Source organism: Puma concolor, chromosome D2 (genome assembly GCF_028749965.1).
Source record: "Puma concolor isolate L17-30 chromosome D2, mPumCon1.1.hap2, whole genome shotgun sequence".
In the NCBI taxonomy this organism is placed as follows: Eukaryota; Metazoa; Chordata; class Mammalia; order Carnivora; family Felidae; genus Puma; species Puma concolor.
The window spans coordinates 88192895-88207305 of NC_141677.1; the positions used below are offsets into that span (position 1 = coordinate 88192895).

At 60.0% G+C, this 14411-nt stretch overlaps 1 protein-coding gene across 1 annotated transcript in view; it reads right to left on the minus strand.

Moving 5' to 3' along the window:
• CFAP46 (cilia and flagella associated protein 46) overlaps nt 1-14411 on the minus strand; it is a 96671-nt gene that overhangs the window by 10215 nt on the left and 72045 nt on the right. Inside the window, exons 40-49 of the mRNA XM_086681252.1 lie at nt 12894-13082; nt 12014-12202; nt 10932-11066; nt 10685-10864; nt 10117-10287; nt 3348-3445; nt 2832-2908; nt 2221-2351; nt 1601-1722; nt 674-753 (exon numbers count right to left, since the gene is read on the minus strand). Coding sequence (XP_086537378.1) covers nt 674-753; nt 1601-1722; nt 2221-2351; nt 2832-2908; nt 3348-3445; nt 10117-10287; nt 10685-10864; nt 10932-11066; nt 12014-12202; nt 12894-13082 — 1372 coding nt within the window. The remainder of the gene's footprint in view (nt 1-673; nt 754-1600; nt 1723-2220; nt 2352-2831; nt 2909-3347; nt 3446-10116; nt 10288-10684; nt 10865-10931; nt 11067-12013; nt 12203-12893; nt 13083-14411) is intronic.

The window sequence follows — 14411 nt, forward strand, 5'->3', positions numbered from 1 at the left end:
GGGGGCACCAGCGGGGCTTCCGGGTCAGAGCACCTGCCGGGTCAGAGCACCCAAGGCGGGCGCACTCCCTTCCCTCCCGCTCGATGACCCCGCGTGGGCCCCAGAAAAGGAGACAGACGAAAATGCCTTCGAACAAGAGCGAGGGACACGATCGCGGGTGCCGGGTGGGAGATGGGCGCCTCGTGGTCACACCCGCTCCGGCCGCGGGGCTGGGAGGACGGCGCGAGCGCATTTCCCACATTTTCAGGCCCATCGAGTGGGAAACCGGAGGGGCTGTCCTGACCGCGTGGAGACGACCGGGAAGCCTCCGGAGCTCAGGCGCCGGGCGCCCCCTCCCCAGGGGCGGCCAGACCAGCACGCGTCGCCCTTCACTCGGGAGCCAGCAGGTCCCTGTGCAGAAGCTGGTCCCGCCCTCGTGTCATCTGGGGCGCACACTCCCGAGGGTGACGGGAGTATGCCACCACGCGGGCCACCAGCTCCCCCAGGAGGGGCGGGTCTGCGGGTGCAGGAAGCCCCCGCTCCGGGCTCTGGTATGTGGAGCGCACAGACCCCTGAGGGGACTCTCTCACACCCCGTGGGCGCTCAGCGCCCTGGGAGACCCTCAGGGGACGCCTATTTCTGACCCACCTGGGCTCCCCCGACCCAGCCTCCCCTCCGGCACGCTCTCACTCACCCCGGGGCAGGGACACTTTCCTTTCCTTGTCTTTGCCCTTTGGTCTCCCTGAATCCGCGACAACGGTGGGCACCTGTGTTCTGGAGGCCAAAGGCACGTCCTCAGGTTTTGAAAAACACATGGAAATCACACATACTAAGGACATAAAGAACATCTCCCTGGACCGTTTCACATCAGGGCAGGGAGTGTCACTTTTGGGGGCCGGTCTCACTGAGATGGGGGCAGGGATAACTGGGCACAGACAGAAACAAAGGCCGCCCAAGGCCTCTGCCTTCCCTACCAAGAATAAGTCAAAGGGGTTCAGGACCCCGGGCCATGTGTCCCACTCCCACCCTGTACGGGCACCAGGCACTGCAAGGGCATGGGGCGGAGGGGACCTGAGTGGTGGGGATGTTCCCCCAGAAAAGATTTTCAGCAGAGTCGGGACTTTTTCCCTATGACAGAGGCCCCGAGTCAGGCATTCTGGATTTGAGGGGCCCTTTGGCCTTTCCCGTCTGTATTCAGCATGGTCTGATTTAGGGCAGAGCAAAGCTCATCAACTTCACAGCAGAGACCCGAACCTCCACGTGGGAATGACGCCCACCCAGCCCACCGCCGGCCACTCAGCTCATGCTGGGCTTTGGGGAGGCTGGGGTCAGAGCTGGCTTGCAGGCTGAGCCCCCCCCCCGGCCAACCTGGCCCCAGCCCCCTATTCCTGACCGCCCCCAGCACCTTCGGGCATCACTTCTGGGGACAGAGAGATGGTGGTTCCCTTCCCTGTCCTGAGGAGAGTCCTGGACTTTGTGCTCGAAACCCGCCCCCACCTGGACCATGACATCTAGCTAGCACCGCCCTGTCCCCCCCTACCCCCCCACCCCGTGGCCTCCACCCTCGTGCCGGGAGCTGCTCAGACAGCAAACACTTCCGCAATCAGCCCGCGACAGGTACCTGGCCTCAGGGCTGCCGAGCACTGGAAACAGCGGCCTCAGGTACCCCTCCATGGATGCCAGGACTTCCCCAAACTTCCGCAGAGAGTGCCCTTCCTTCTCAGGAGGCGCATTTTCCAATTCCTGCCTCAGCCCAAACATCAGGCTGTGATCAGAAGCGTCTCAGGGGGCCTCATAAAATCCCAGCCCAGTTTGCACACAGAGTGAGGAAGACGCTGCAGGACCCGCCCTTCCAGAAAAAAGCTTGGTGGCCAGGGGCGCGGCTCAGCTGCACAGCAGGCTCCTCGCACCCCACCGGCCCGCCCCAGGCACCGGGCTCCACCGGACCCCAGACTCCTTGCCGGTCCCAGCCGCCCGCTCCTCTGGGGCCCGCCCTGGCGCCCCCAGCCCCACTGGTTCCTCTGCTCACATCATGGAGGCACCTGCACCAGACTCGCTCAAGGAGTCGAAAAGCATCGGCCATCCTGCCGGGACCCCGACCTGGGCGTCTGGCAACGCCTGGGGTCTGGATGACCGGTGCCGCTCACCCGGCACCCCTCCTTCACCTCACTGCAGCCGGGCCGGGGTCCTGGTCCCACCCGCGTGACGGAGCAGCCCGGGCAGCTGGGCTCGGGGCCTCACCGTGCTTGAGTTCAGGGCCATGTCCTCATTGGTCACCTCTACCTGGGTCAGCTCCCGGAACTGCTGGGCATCGGCCAGTAGGCGGGAGAAGGTGGCCGGGTTCACGGCCACCCGTGCCACCTTGCAGAAGCCTGTGGAGACCGACGCCACCGCTGTCCCCCACCCCCATAGTCTGAGGGGCCGAGGACAGACGGAGCGGGGGCTGTGCATGAACACTTGGAGTCGATACACACGGGCACTCACGGTGGCTGTCAGAGTGGGGGCTCAGGCGGGCGTCCCCCAGTCTACAGCCTGAAACAGGAAGTGGAATTATGTGCCTGAGGTGTAAGGACAAAAGGGGGAAGTAGTGATTCCTGGGAGAAGAGATTGTGGAGCCGAGTGAGGGCCACCCAGGGACTTTGAGCATCACCAGCCCCGAGGGCAGCTGAGGCTGGGGTCCGGCCCTGGGAAACACAGGTCTCTGCCCGAGTTCCCGTCTCTCACAGGCTCAACGACCCCCACCCAGCAAGCCTCCCCCCCTTCAGGCCCCCCCCCCCGGTGGAGAAAGGCAGGTCCACCTGCCCCCCTGCTGAGGACCGTGTTTGAGGAGTGCCTCCTGCAGTGGAACTCACCGCCCGCTTGCAGCATCTTCCCTTTGGCCGCAGGGACGGACCTGGGTCTCTCGTAGGCAGCGCCATACAGATGGGTCCTGTTGCCAGGACACGGGGCAGGATCAGAGCCCAGCTCGTGGGGCCCTCGGGGAGCCCGTTCAGCGGACCACACACACCCTGGCGGGGCCCCGTCCCCACGAATGCCTTGGCCAAGTCAAGACGCAGAATTGAAACAGACCTATCTGGGCACAGTCGTCGCTGTGAGCTGTCTGACTTCTCTCTGCTCGGCAGGTGCACGGGCATCGTGTCCCCCTGTCATGCCAGCCTGGTGGGACGCCGCACCCACCCCCTCTCAGCCTGGAGCACCTGCCGGCCTGTGTCTGTCCAGCCAGGGCCTTCAGTGCACCCATAACGTGCCCTGCATGGTGACAACCTCCCCCCCCCCCGCCCCCAGTGACAGTGCCATGTCCATGCTGCTCCACTAGACTTCTTGACAGGGTGGCCAACATCCCCAGAACAGGGACAAGAAGGCCTTACCTGTCCCGCCCGTGCTGCAGAAAGAGAATCCGAAAGGTAGGCGGCATTTCATTCAGGTGGTTAAAATGCTGCTCAGTGACCCAGAGATTTTGCCAAGCCTGCGCGTGACAGACAGGAATCAACGGACCACGCCGGATGCTGGCACAGTCCCTGAGCTGTGCTCAGACGCTTTGTGCCAGGCCTCTGCTGGGGTCTGCCCAGGCCGGCCTGGGGCGCGACCCCTGCAGGACTCGCGGCCGCCACAAGGGGGCAGAGGGCGCACGCGGCCTTCACTGGGATCCACCCAGCTTGCTCCCTCTTGGCCTCTGTCGCAAACTTGACCTGCCCTACACTACACGTGCAGGCCTAAGAACCCAAACAAGTAACAAACGGAAGATCCACCAGCAGCCTAGTGCCTTCCCTCTGTTCCTCCGCCCGGTCCCCTGAACGCCACAAGGCATGGTCACACGCGTGCCCCTGCCCTCCGCGCCCCCTGCTCCCAGGGCACCTGCTCCGAGGCGCATCTGGCTGGGGCGCGCGCCCCGCCCCGAGCCCACCCCCTCACCCACCCCGGCTCCAAGGCGCATCCTGCTCCGCAGCCGTCCCGAGGAACCGGCCCACAAGCACGGGTCCCCACTTGCTACTGAAACCAGCCTCGGGTGGGCGAGCACCGAAGGGTGTCTGCATTCACGTCCCAGCCTACAGGCGGAGCCAGCCTACAGGCGGAGCAGGCAGACAGCAGAAGCATGACCCAGCCACACCCACCCGCCCAGAGGCGGAGCCAGGGCGGCTGGCGCGGAGCGCCCCCTGCTGGGGACCAGACTGGCTTCTTGGAGAGCGGAGTGAGCCCGCCACCAGCCTCTGTCCTCTCCCGGCAGCGGCAGTGGCAGTCCCGCTTGGGCCACCTGGGAAGCTGCGGGTGGGGCCCTGGGCATGTGCTCCCTGGGGACCACGCGGGGGCATTCCACGGGGGTGCAGGCCAGGGACACAGGTGCAGCTGAGCACAGAACCGACGCCAGAGGGGCTGCTGCGTGGATGCAGGCCCACCCCACCCGTGTGACCCGGGTCCTGCTGAACCTGATCCATTTTAGCACCTCTGGGGGTCTGGCAGCATCTGAATGCAGGCCTCTTTGCATTCCGCTAATAGCTAGTGAAGCTGGGAGCCATTAAAAATGTCTACCGACTTGGGGCGCCTGGGTGGCGCAGTCGGTTAAGCGTCCGACTTCAGCCAGGTCACGATCTCGCACTCCGTGAGTTCGAGCCCCGCGTCAGGCTCTGGGCTGATGGCTCAGAGCCTGGAGCCTGTTTCCGATGCTGTGTCTCCCTCTCTCTCTGCCCCTCCCCCGTTCATGCTCTGTCTCTCTCTGTCCCAAAAATAAATAAATGTTGAAAAAAAAAAAAATTAAAAAAAAAAAAATGTCTACCGACCATTTGGGTATCTTTTGTGAAATCCCACTCTTGTCATTCTTTCCTGTGGGAGTGTCTTTTTCTCACTGACGGGAGCACATCCCCAGTACCACGGGATGTGAGCTCGGGGACCCTTTCTCGGGCTTGCTTGTGTTTAAGTTTGTATTGAAGTACAGCGTGTGCTGCTATGCTAGTTTCGGGTGTACAACGTGGTGATTCGACACTTCCACGCAGCACCCGGGGCTCATCGCGACAGGTGCCCTCCTCGGTCCCGTCACCGGGATCTGTACCACGGTGCCCCTCGCCCCTCGGGGTCACCCTTGACATATGTTGGACGTTATGTGGATGGGTCTGTTTCCAGACTTTTCTTCTGTGCCGCTGGTCATTGTCTCTGTATGTGTATATATTCTCTATGGGTCGATAACACGCTGATCGCGTCAATAACAAGGTCCTGATACTTTGTATAGCAAGTGGGCATTTCTGCACAAATTTTAGAATTGGATCGTCAGTTCTTACAAAGGTAAACGCCTGCTGGGAGTCTGATGAGGCTTCTGTGGCAACTGCAGATTCATGGCCCATAGGACGTCTTCCCGGGGTGACTTGGCATTTAGGCTCACAAGGCCGCCCAGGAGAATCAGGACAGGTCAGTGCTGGGCACCCTCTCTCTGGGAGCCATTCCCGGAGACTCCTGTCCGCCCAGTGACAGGTCAGGTACGTGGGAATGAGCTCCACAGGGGGCGGGTGCGGGATCACCTGTCAAGTGGTTTTGGCTCATCATCAACCACGGGCCACTTTCTTAGAAAGCGATACTGACTACGAACTCGGGGGAACACAGCCAGAGTCGGCCCAAGGAGGAAGCACACACACCTGTCCCTTTGTCCACAGAGAGCGGACGGTCGCCGGAACGGCACGGAGCATTCTGCCCACACACAGCCCACCTCCTCTGTGCACATCTTCTCGGATTTCTCTCAGAAGGTTTGTAGTTTTCAGGGGAGAGGCCAGGGGCATCTCGTGTCCGATTTCCCCCAGGTACTGATTGTTCTGCTGCTACTGAAGACGGTGTCACTCAGGTATTTTCCTTTTCTGCTTGTTTGCACCTGGCACGCGGAGTGCAGCTGACACTTCTCTAACGACCTGCGAAATGGGCGCATCGGGCTGGGCTCCCGGCCTCTGTGCTGACTGTTGTTCCTTCACCCCCACCTTTCACCTCTGGCCTCCCTGGACGATGCAGAACAGAAGCGCTCACGGCCTCCGGGGCGCCAACACTCCTGGCTGGAGAAAATCTTCCAACCCTTCAGCAGATAGGCTGAGGTTTGCTCGGGGTTTAAAGGACGTCCTTTATCAAGTTCTATCAATATGGTGAATTACGTTGATGTTTTTAATATGAAGCCACGTGAAACGTGGCCATTTGACGCTGACGCACGACCAGGATCTGGCTGGCCAATGTCTCGTGTCTGCCGATGAGAGAGATTTTCCTTCCTTGTAGCGCCACCACTAGGTTTCCAGTATGGAGACTTAGCAGACCTTAAAAGAAAGAGGAAGTATTCCTATACTCTAGAAGCGTTGGGGAGGTTATCTGTACCTTCACCGTTTGGCAGAAGTTACTGGTGAAGCCAACTGGGTCTGGGATTTTCTTCGTGGGGATGTTTTTAATAAAGGACTCAATTTCTTTAACAGCTAATAAATTACTCAGATTTTCTGTCCTGTCAGCTTGTACGTTGTATTTTTTGAGAAATTTGTCTATTCCATCCCAATCGTCAAGTTAACTGGAGTAAGATTAAAGAGAATATTCCCTTACGAGCCTTGTAATGTCCAAAGGGTCTCTATGATGTCTTTCTGGTACTGATATTGGAATCTTACTGTTTTGTTTTTCCTTTTTTTGTTTTCTTTATTGGGTCTTCCTAAATGCTCATCAACTTTATCAATCTTCTCTTTGGAGCCCTTTTATCAGCGTTGGTCTCCTCTATTGTATGTTTGTTTTCGAATTTCGCTATTTCTGTTGCTGTATTTCTTATTTTTTATTTTCTATTTTTCTTAGGTGTTTTTCTTCCAGCCTCTAGAAATCAAAATCTTAGTTACCGTTTTTAAGATTCTTCTCCCTCTAGTCAAGGCTGTATTTTTCCTCTACGCCCTGCTTTAGACAAGTCTCACAGCTTTTGATATGCAGCGTTTTCATTCTCTAACTCGGTTTAAAACACTTCCTAAATTTCACTGTGATTCCTTCTTTGACTAACCGATGATGATGCTCTCAAAGCAACGGTCTCTTTCAGCTATTACATCTAATTCAATCTCACTGTGGTTGGAAAACAAATGGGAGGATCTCGCTCTGTTGGCGTGTTCAGGTTTGCCACGGCCCGGCTCTGGTCCCTTCTGGTACACGCTCCGTCCAGCCGTCCACGTGGCCGTGGGTCCTCCCGCCAGACGTGGGCCTGTCCAGGGCTCCTCTATTCCCATCCCTTCTGCTTTGGGTATTTGAATCTCCGTCATCGTATGTGAAGGTTTAGGATTGTGATTCCCTGTTGACTGATTCCGGGTCACCGGCTTTCGTGTCAGTAGTAACTTCATGATTTAGATGCTCTGTCTCATCTTTTCCGCTCAATATTTCCGGGTCCTTGTGTGTAAAAAGTACCCCTTTTACGCAGCACGTAACTGGACTTTGTTTTTCTTTTCATCCACTCTGACAGCCTTGGTCTTCGGCTTGTTATACTTACTACGACCACAAACCCGTTGGGTTTCTGTCTACTTTGCTCTGCCTTTTCCCCACTGGGACCACATGCTTTTATATTCCCTCACCTCCCCTGCTCTTTCTGCCTGTCTTTGGGATAATAAAATACTATTATTTGATTTTTTCCTTTTTATTAACTTAGTCACACATTACTTTAGTGGTTACCCTGGGAACTAAGACATTCACCTTTGGCTCATTAGAGTCTAATAAAGATGTAACTTTACCTTTCCCGAGGAGTGACAGACCCTCGGCATCGTCTAATCCTTCATCTAATCCTTCCTGCTCTTTGTTTTACTGTCTTGCCTATCAATTCCACAAAATAATTTCAGCTCCACAAGATGTTAGAATTACTGTCTTACGCAGTCAAATTTTATTTCCTATCACTAAACGTTTGCCTTTGGAGTATTCTTGGTTCTCTCGTGCTTCTGGGGACTTACTTTTCCTGTCCGACACCTCCTTGTTTCTTTTCTTGCAGGATACCTGCAAACTGCCTGGGTTTCTGTGCATCTGAGCGTGTCTCCACTGCACGTCGGCGGGCCGCGGTCTCCTCTGGCCTGTGTTCAGGGGCCTGTGGCTCCGGTCCCGCTGCCCTCGGGGCCTCCGTCCTGGGCACTAGCAGTTCCACGTGGATGGACGTGGTGCAGCTTCCTGTGTTTGTCCTGTGCAAGGTTGCTGGCGGTCCCGAGCCTGTGGCCTCGTGAGCTTGGGGAAATTTGAGCCATCGGGTCATGTCAGTATCGCCTTGGGGCCGCATTTCCCTCTCCTGGCTTCGGAGACTCCGGTTAGGAGTGCGCTTGGCCTACTGAGAGTTCCTCCCATGGCGCTCATCCCTGGTTCTGTCTTTTCGATTCCTCTCCCCTCCGGTTGACTGCCTTCTGCCGGTCCGTGTTTCCTATGCTGTGCTCCTGCTCTCTGAAGAGGCCTCACGTGGGGGGTATCTCACGGGGACCGGGGTCCCGGAGGCCACCTCCTCCCAGGACGGCCCTCATTTCCCAGGCGCCATGAGACCACGATGGATTTCATCACCTTCCACAAGCTTTCAGGCAAACTCCCCACGGCCCAGAATGTAGCCGCTGTCCCCAGGCGTGTCGTCAGGAGCCTGCCACATGTCCCAGAGGGCCGGCAGTGATGCGGGGACAGACGGGGACAGAGTCCCCTCTCGGGAGCTGGAGCTCAGCCTGCTCTCAGTGTGTCCATAGCTGGGCCTTTAAAGACAGCGTTTGGTGCCACTGACCTGGCGCCTGCTGTGGCCGCTGCGGTAGCCTGGCTGTGCTCTGCGCCCCACCCCCAGGTGCAGCCGACCCCCGAGTCTGTGACCAGAGTCAGTGCAGGTCTCCCACAAGGATCCTCGAAACAGGAGAAGGAGGAGGAGGAGTTGACACAATACCCGCAACAGAGGTGGCCGCCTCGGACCCCATCCTACCACGGACCCCGTCCCGCCTCAGACCCTGTCCCCATGGACCCCATCCTGTCTTTGACTCCATTCCGCCTCAGACCCTGTCCTGTCTCGGGCCCCGTCCCACCATGGACCCCATCCTGTCTTTGAACTTGCCCCACCATGGACCCCGTCCCTCCTCGAACCCCGTCCCGCCTCGGACCCCGTCCCACCATGGACCCTGTCCTGTCTTGGAACCCGTCCCACCATGGACCCCATCCTGTCCTCGAACTTGATCCGCATGGACCCCGACCCGCCTCAGACCCCGTCCCACCACGGACCCTGTTCCACTTTGGACCTCATCCCACCTCGGACTGGGTCTCGTCTTGGACCGAGCTCCTGTGCCCCCTGCGTCTGGCTCTGTCCTCAGCCCTGCACGTGCACTGATGCACATGGTCCCTCAGGTTTCCTCTGAAGTTAGCGCTGGGTCACCATCACCCCAGCCACGGTGACACACACGGACGTGTCCTCCAAAGGTGGGCAGCTGGGCTGTGGGGAACGGCCTGTCTGTGGACCGGCCTGCGGTCCCTGCACCTCCTGGGGCCTGCAGTGCTCCTCAGGAGGAGGGAGGCTTTCCAGCACGGGGGCTAAGGCCCTGGCTCTCGGCAGGGGGCGGTTCTGGGGACAGCTCGGGGTGTCACGACTGGAGGGGGAGCTACTGGCATCTGGTGGGAAGGGACCAGGGGCGCCCCTCAACTTCCCATGGAGCACAGGACGCCTCACCGCAAGCAAGACAGGGGACGGAGGGAGACAGGAAGCCGTGGAGGGAGGGGACGAGGTCAGACCCACACAGGTGCACGGAAGCAACAGGGAAGGAGGGGAGCGGGACCAGCCAGAGGGCTCCAGGCTGCTTCCCGACTTGCTAGGTTTTCACCGAGTCCCGCTCCTTCAAATACCCCTCTTCACAGCTGCTCGTCCCAGCACGAGGAGGTGTGGTGACTGCAGCGTTCCACGGCGGCTGAAGGAGAACCCTCGGGGGTCCTGTCGCTCCCGCCCTCTGCCGCGGGCCTGGGATGTAGGGTCACCGAGGCGGCGGGCCCCCATCCCCACGAGGCCCTCGAGGAACAGGAGGTCACAGAGGGTGAGTGGCACCCCAGAACCGCGCGCTGACAAGAGGGCAGCCAGGATTTGGACCCGGCCCGAATCCTCCCCAGTCAGGCCGGCCACAGCAGAGCGACGCAGCACAGCTGTGAGAACGGGGCCGGCTCCGGGGGCTCGCTCACCGTGGAAACGACCGCCAGCCTCTGCCTCACGCTGGCGAACAAGTTGGTGGACGTCCTCCCCTTCCGCTTCAGCTGGTGCTCCAGCCGCAGCAGGGCCGCCAGCTGTGAGCTGCTGGTGTCGTCCGTGGCCGTGAACAGCACGTCCCGCATCATCTCTGAGGCCGAGCAGCTCTGAACCAGACAGGAGGGGCCCAGGGGCCTGAGCCCTGCCCTGGGCCGGTGGCGCCCACGCGCGAGGGCGGACGGGGCTGCACGGCCGCTCCTGCCGCCGGCTTCTCGGGAGGCCGTGCTGCTCCCGGCACCCGCCCACCCCTTTGCTCTGAGCCTCAAGAGCACGAGGCCTGCCGGGCCAACGGGGATGTCGGTAACAGGGGCTGCGGCTCAGGGAACCTGGGCGGGGGGCGGCCTTCCCTACTGCTTCCGGTGGCCGGAAGCGCCCTCTTCCGGCTGAGCACCGCTCTCAAGGCAGAGACCGGCGGACGCCGGCGGGAGGGAGCGCGGGGTGCTCGGGGCCGCTCTCTCCCCAGGTGGCCAAGAAGGGCCCGGAGGAAGGGGCACAGAGCCACACCTGAGACAGCGCCAGGAACTGGCAGGTGGCCACAGGGTCCAGGGTGCCGCTGCACTCCACCATCTCCAGGCTGGCGGCCGCCGCGATGTCCGGGAGGCAGCCGCCCAGGGCCACCCGCACGCACTGCAGCAGCACCTCGGACGCCTGGGCCAGGTACCGCTGGGCCAGCTTCATCTTTCTCTGCAGGGACACAGGCTCAGGCCGGGCTGCGGGCAGGGCGTCGCGGGGCGCGTGGGAGGGGCCGTACCTGCAGATCCCAGCCCTTCCTGCCGTGCTCCTGGGAGGCGGCCCTGGAGGGTCCCGGGTCCCTGCAGCGATCCTCGCCGGCCTCGTCCTCCAGAATGGTCTCCAGAGGCTTATGGCCGCTCAGCTCAGCACCTGCCTATGGAGAAGGCGCCCCTGTCGGCCAGCTCAGCCGCTTGGGGCTGGGGGTCTTCCTAGAAGAGCAGAGTCTGTGGGGAAGAGCCTGCCTTTGCCTTTGGGCAGGTGCCTTCCAGATGGAAGAAGGGGTGTGTACGAGGCACTTAGGACGGTGGCCTGGAGCCCTGCAGCAGCGTCAGCAGTGTCCCTTCGGGGGTGGGATGCTCCCCAGGGGCACCCGGCCTGCGGGGCAGCCTGGCAGGGGGCCCTAGAGAAGGGTGTGGGCCTGCGTGCACGACGCGGCCAGTGCGGGGGCACAAGCCCTTGTGTCGGCTCCACGAGGCAGTGTGGGTGGTGGGAGGGAGGAAGGGGGCTCGGGTCCCCTGCTGCACGTGAGCGGGGGTTTTGCACCCGCACTTGGGCGCACCCTGGACTCCCTGGAGAGCTGCTGAGGTGCGGGGAACACCAGGAACTGCGGGCCGCCGCCAGGGACGTCCTGCCCTTGGACCACCTGTGTGTTTGCCCCCCCTTCCTCTCCAGTCTGTCCCCAGCAGTCTGTGTTTCTCTCCCGCTGGCTGGTCACACCGGACAGACCACTTCTTGCCTTTTTCTCCCTCGCTCTTTTTTTTTTTTTTTTTTTTTTAATGTTTATTTATTTAGAGGGGTGGGGAGGGGCAAAGAGAGGGAGCCAGAGAATCCCAAGCAGGCTGCGCGCCGTCGGCCTGGAGCCTGACATGCGGCTCGAACTCACAGACCGTGAGATCATGACCCGAGCCGAAATCGAGAGTCAGAGGCTTAACCGGCCGAGTCACCCAGGCGCCCCAGGCCACACCACCTTCTCAACCAGGGACTGTTAGAGGCCTGTTTGACATCCTGGTTCTTACTGAGAGGAGGTGAGTCTTAGATACACGGTTTGTTCTCGCGCGCGGGTGAGGGGTATGCGGGCGAGCCGAGGGCAGGAGCGCATACCGAGAGGCCCTCTTCCCAGTAGACGGTGGGGCGCACGGGGTCCGCCTGCACGGCCAGCAGGCGCAGGGCCCTCCCCGCCAGGCCCAGCTGCCGGGCGCGGAGCTCCGTGAAGCCGGTGCGCGGCGAGTGCAGGGCCCCCAGCTGCGCCAGCACCACGTGGGCCAGAGTCCTCTTCAGGGTGAACCATTTCTTCAGGAGCACAAAGCACCTGCGGTTACTTTCGCCTGGCCCTGAGAGGCGCGGCCCCCTCCCGCCCCCGCGTCCCCGGGTCGCGCCCCTGGAGTCCCTGGTCTCAGGCCCCCGGGAGGGACAATATCCAAGCACTCTGAGAAACGCTCCCTTTTGCATCTGGGGCGGGGGGGGGGGGGGGGTCTCCGGGGCTGAGGCGTCGGGAGGTCACGGAAGCCTGGCTGCAGAACCTGGAGGTGGGGCTCACCAACAAATAATGTAAGTTTGCCTCAAGTTCAGTTTCAGGGCTATCTTCCACGTCTCCATAGTTATGTCAAATTAATTTGACTCATACTACATGGAATCTAGGAAAGTGTCTAAAAATGGCAGAATATGTTTCCTTCAGGTATTTTGCAAATTAGACTGCTCTTTAACAACACGATTTCAGCTTTGAGGAGCTCTTTAGCATGCCGACGTGCTTAGGCAAAGCACACGCACGCCCTGGGGAGGACAGTGCTTCGTGCACAGTCCACCAGCAGACCCCCCCCACCGACCGTCAGACGGGGGGGGGGGGGCTTTCTTCGGCAAGACCCCCAGGCCCGCCAGGCCCAGGGCTCCATCCCCCCAGACGCCCCCGGGTGGCCCTGCCATCACAGCACGGCCCCCGCAGACCCGCACGCGGGGGAGGCCTGTTGGTCTCGGGGACGGTTACCAAGCCGACGGAGGTGTGGTCACTGACGCTCTGCAGGTAGCTGAGCAGCAGCTTCTCCACGGGGCTCTGCTCAAACTGGCGGGCCAGGGCCTCCGCCCAGATGAGCTCCAGCAGGTCCAGAGACACTTCCGCCAGGTGGAGTCGGAGCTGCGCCAGCCTCCTCCTCAGAGGCGTGTTGACGTTCTGTACCTGGGCGCGCCAGAGACACAGTCAGGGCGCGGGCAGGCCCCGCGACCCCCCACGCCCCGTGCTTCCATCAGCTCCGATGAGACGCCACGGGCCGTCTCCACAGCCAAACAACGCCCGTGTCCCTCAGTCCCTCCCTCCTGGCGGCCACCAGCCACACTCCAGCACTCTGAACCGGTTTGTGTTTTCTAGGGTTTCGTGCCCGTGGGCTGACGGCATGTGCTCTCTCTGGCGCTGTTCCCTTGCATAATTATTTCAGGCCCATCCACATTGCTGCACGCATTCGTGCCCGTTAACTGACGGGGAGAACCCGCCACAGGGCGCTTATCCACTCACACTCCGGGCCGGCTCACACGGTGGCCTGTGTCTAACTGCCAAAGCGTGGTCCGTGCTACGCCCCTAGCCGAGCGGCCGGAGGTCTGTCCCTCCCCGTCCTCGCTGACGATCAGTATGCTCAGTCTTCCCAATTGTAGCCATTGTCACAGCGGGCTGTGGTTTTCCATGACCGTCAGCGTCTCGCTGGTTCACTGGTGGGTTCACCATCTCTGCACGTCATCGTCCACCATCCACACGTTCCCCTTGGGGGTGTCTGCTCAACTGCCCCCTTTTTATTGGGTTGTTTCTTATTATTAAGTTTTAGGAGTGTTTTAAATTAAAAAGAAATTTTTAATGCTTATTTATTTTCGAGAGAGAGACACAGAGTGGGTCGTGGGAGGGGCAGAGAGAGAGGGGGGGACATAGAACCCGAAGCAGGCTCCAGGCTCCGAGCTGTCAGCACAGAGCCCGACGCGGGGCTCGAGCCCACGAACCTTGAGATCATGACCTGAGCCGGAGCAGTCGCTTCACTGACTGAGCCACCAGGCGCCCCAAGAGTGTTTTATATTCTGGATCAAATCTTGTCAGTCATATGGTTCACAAATATTTTCTCCCAGTCCGTGCCTTCCCTTTTCATTCCCTGAATAGTGTCTTTTGAAGAGCAGGCTCCAATTTATCAATTTATTCCTTCATGGATCATGCTTTTATTGCCGTAGGTGAGAAATCTTTGCTGAACCCAAGGTCCCGAAGGTGTCTTCCTCTAGAAGCTTTGTAGTTTCAGCTCTTACCTGTAAGTCTATGATCTGCTCTGAGCTCCGTCCTTCCAGCTGTGTTTTGGGTGTGCATTTCCAGTGGCACCAATGTTTTATTTAGTTATTTTATTTTTAAAAATTTTTGTTAACATTTATTTATTTCTGAGAGACAGAGAGAGACAGAGTATGAGCGGGGGGAGGGGCAGAAAGGGAGGGGGACATAGAATCTGAAGCAGGCTCCAGGCTCTGAGCTGTCAGCACAGAG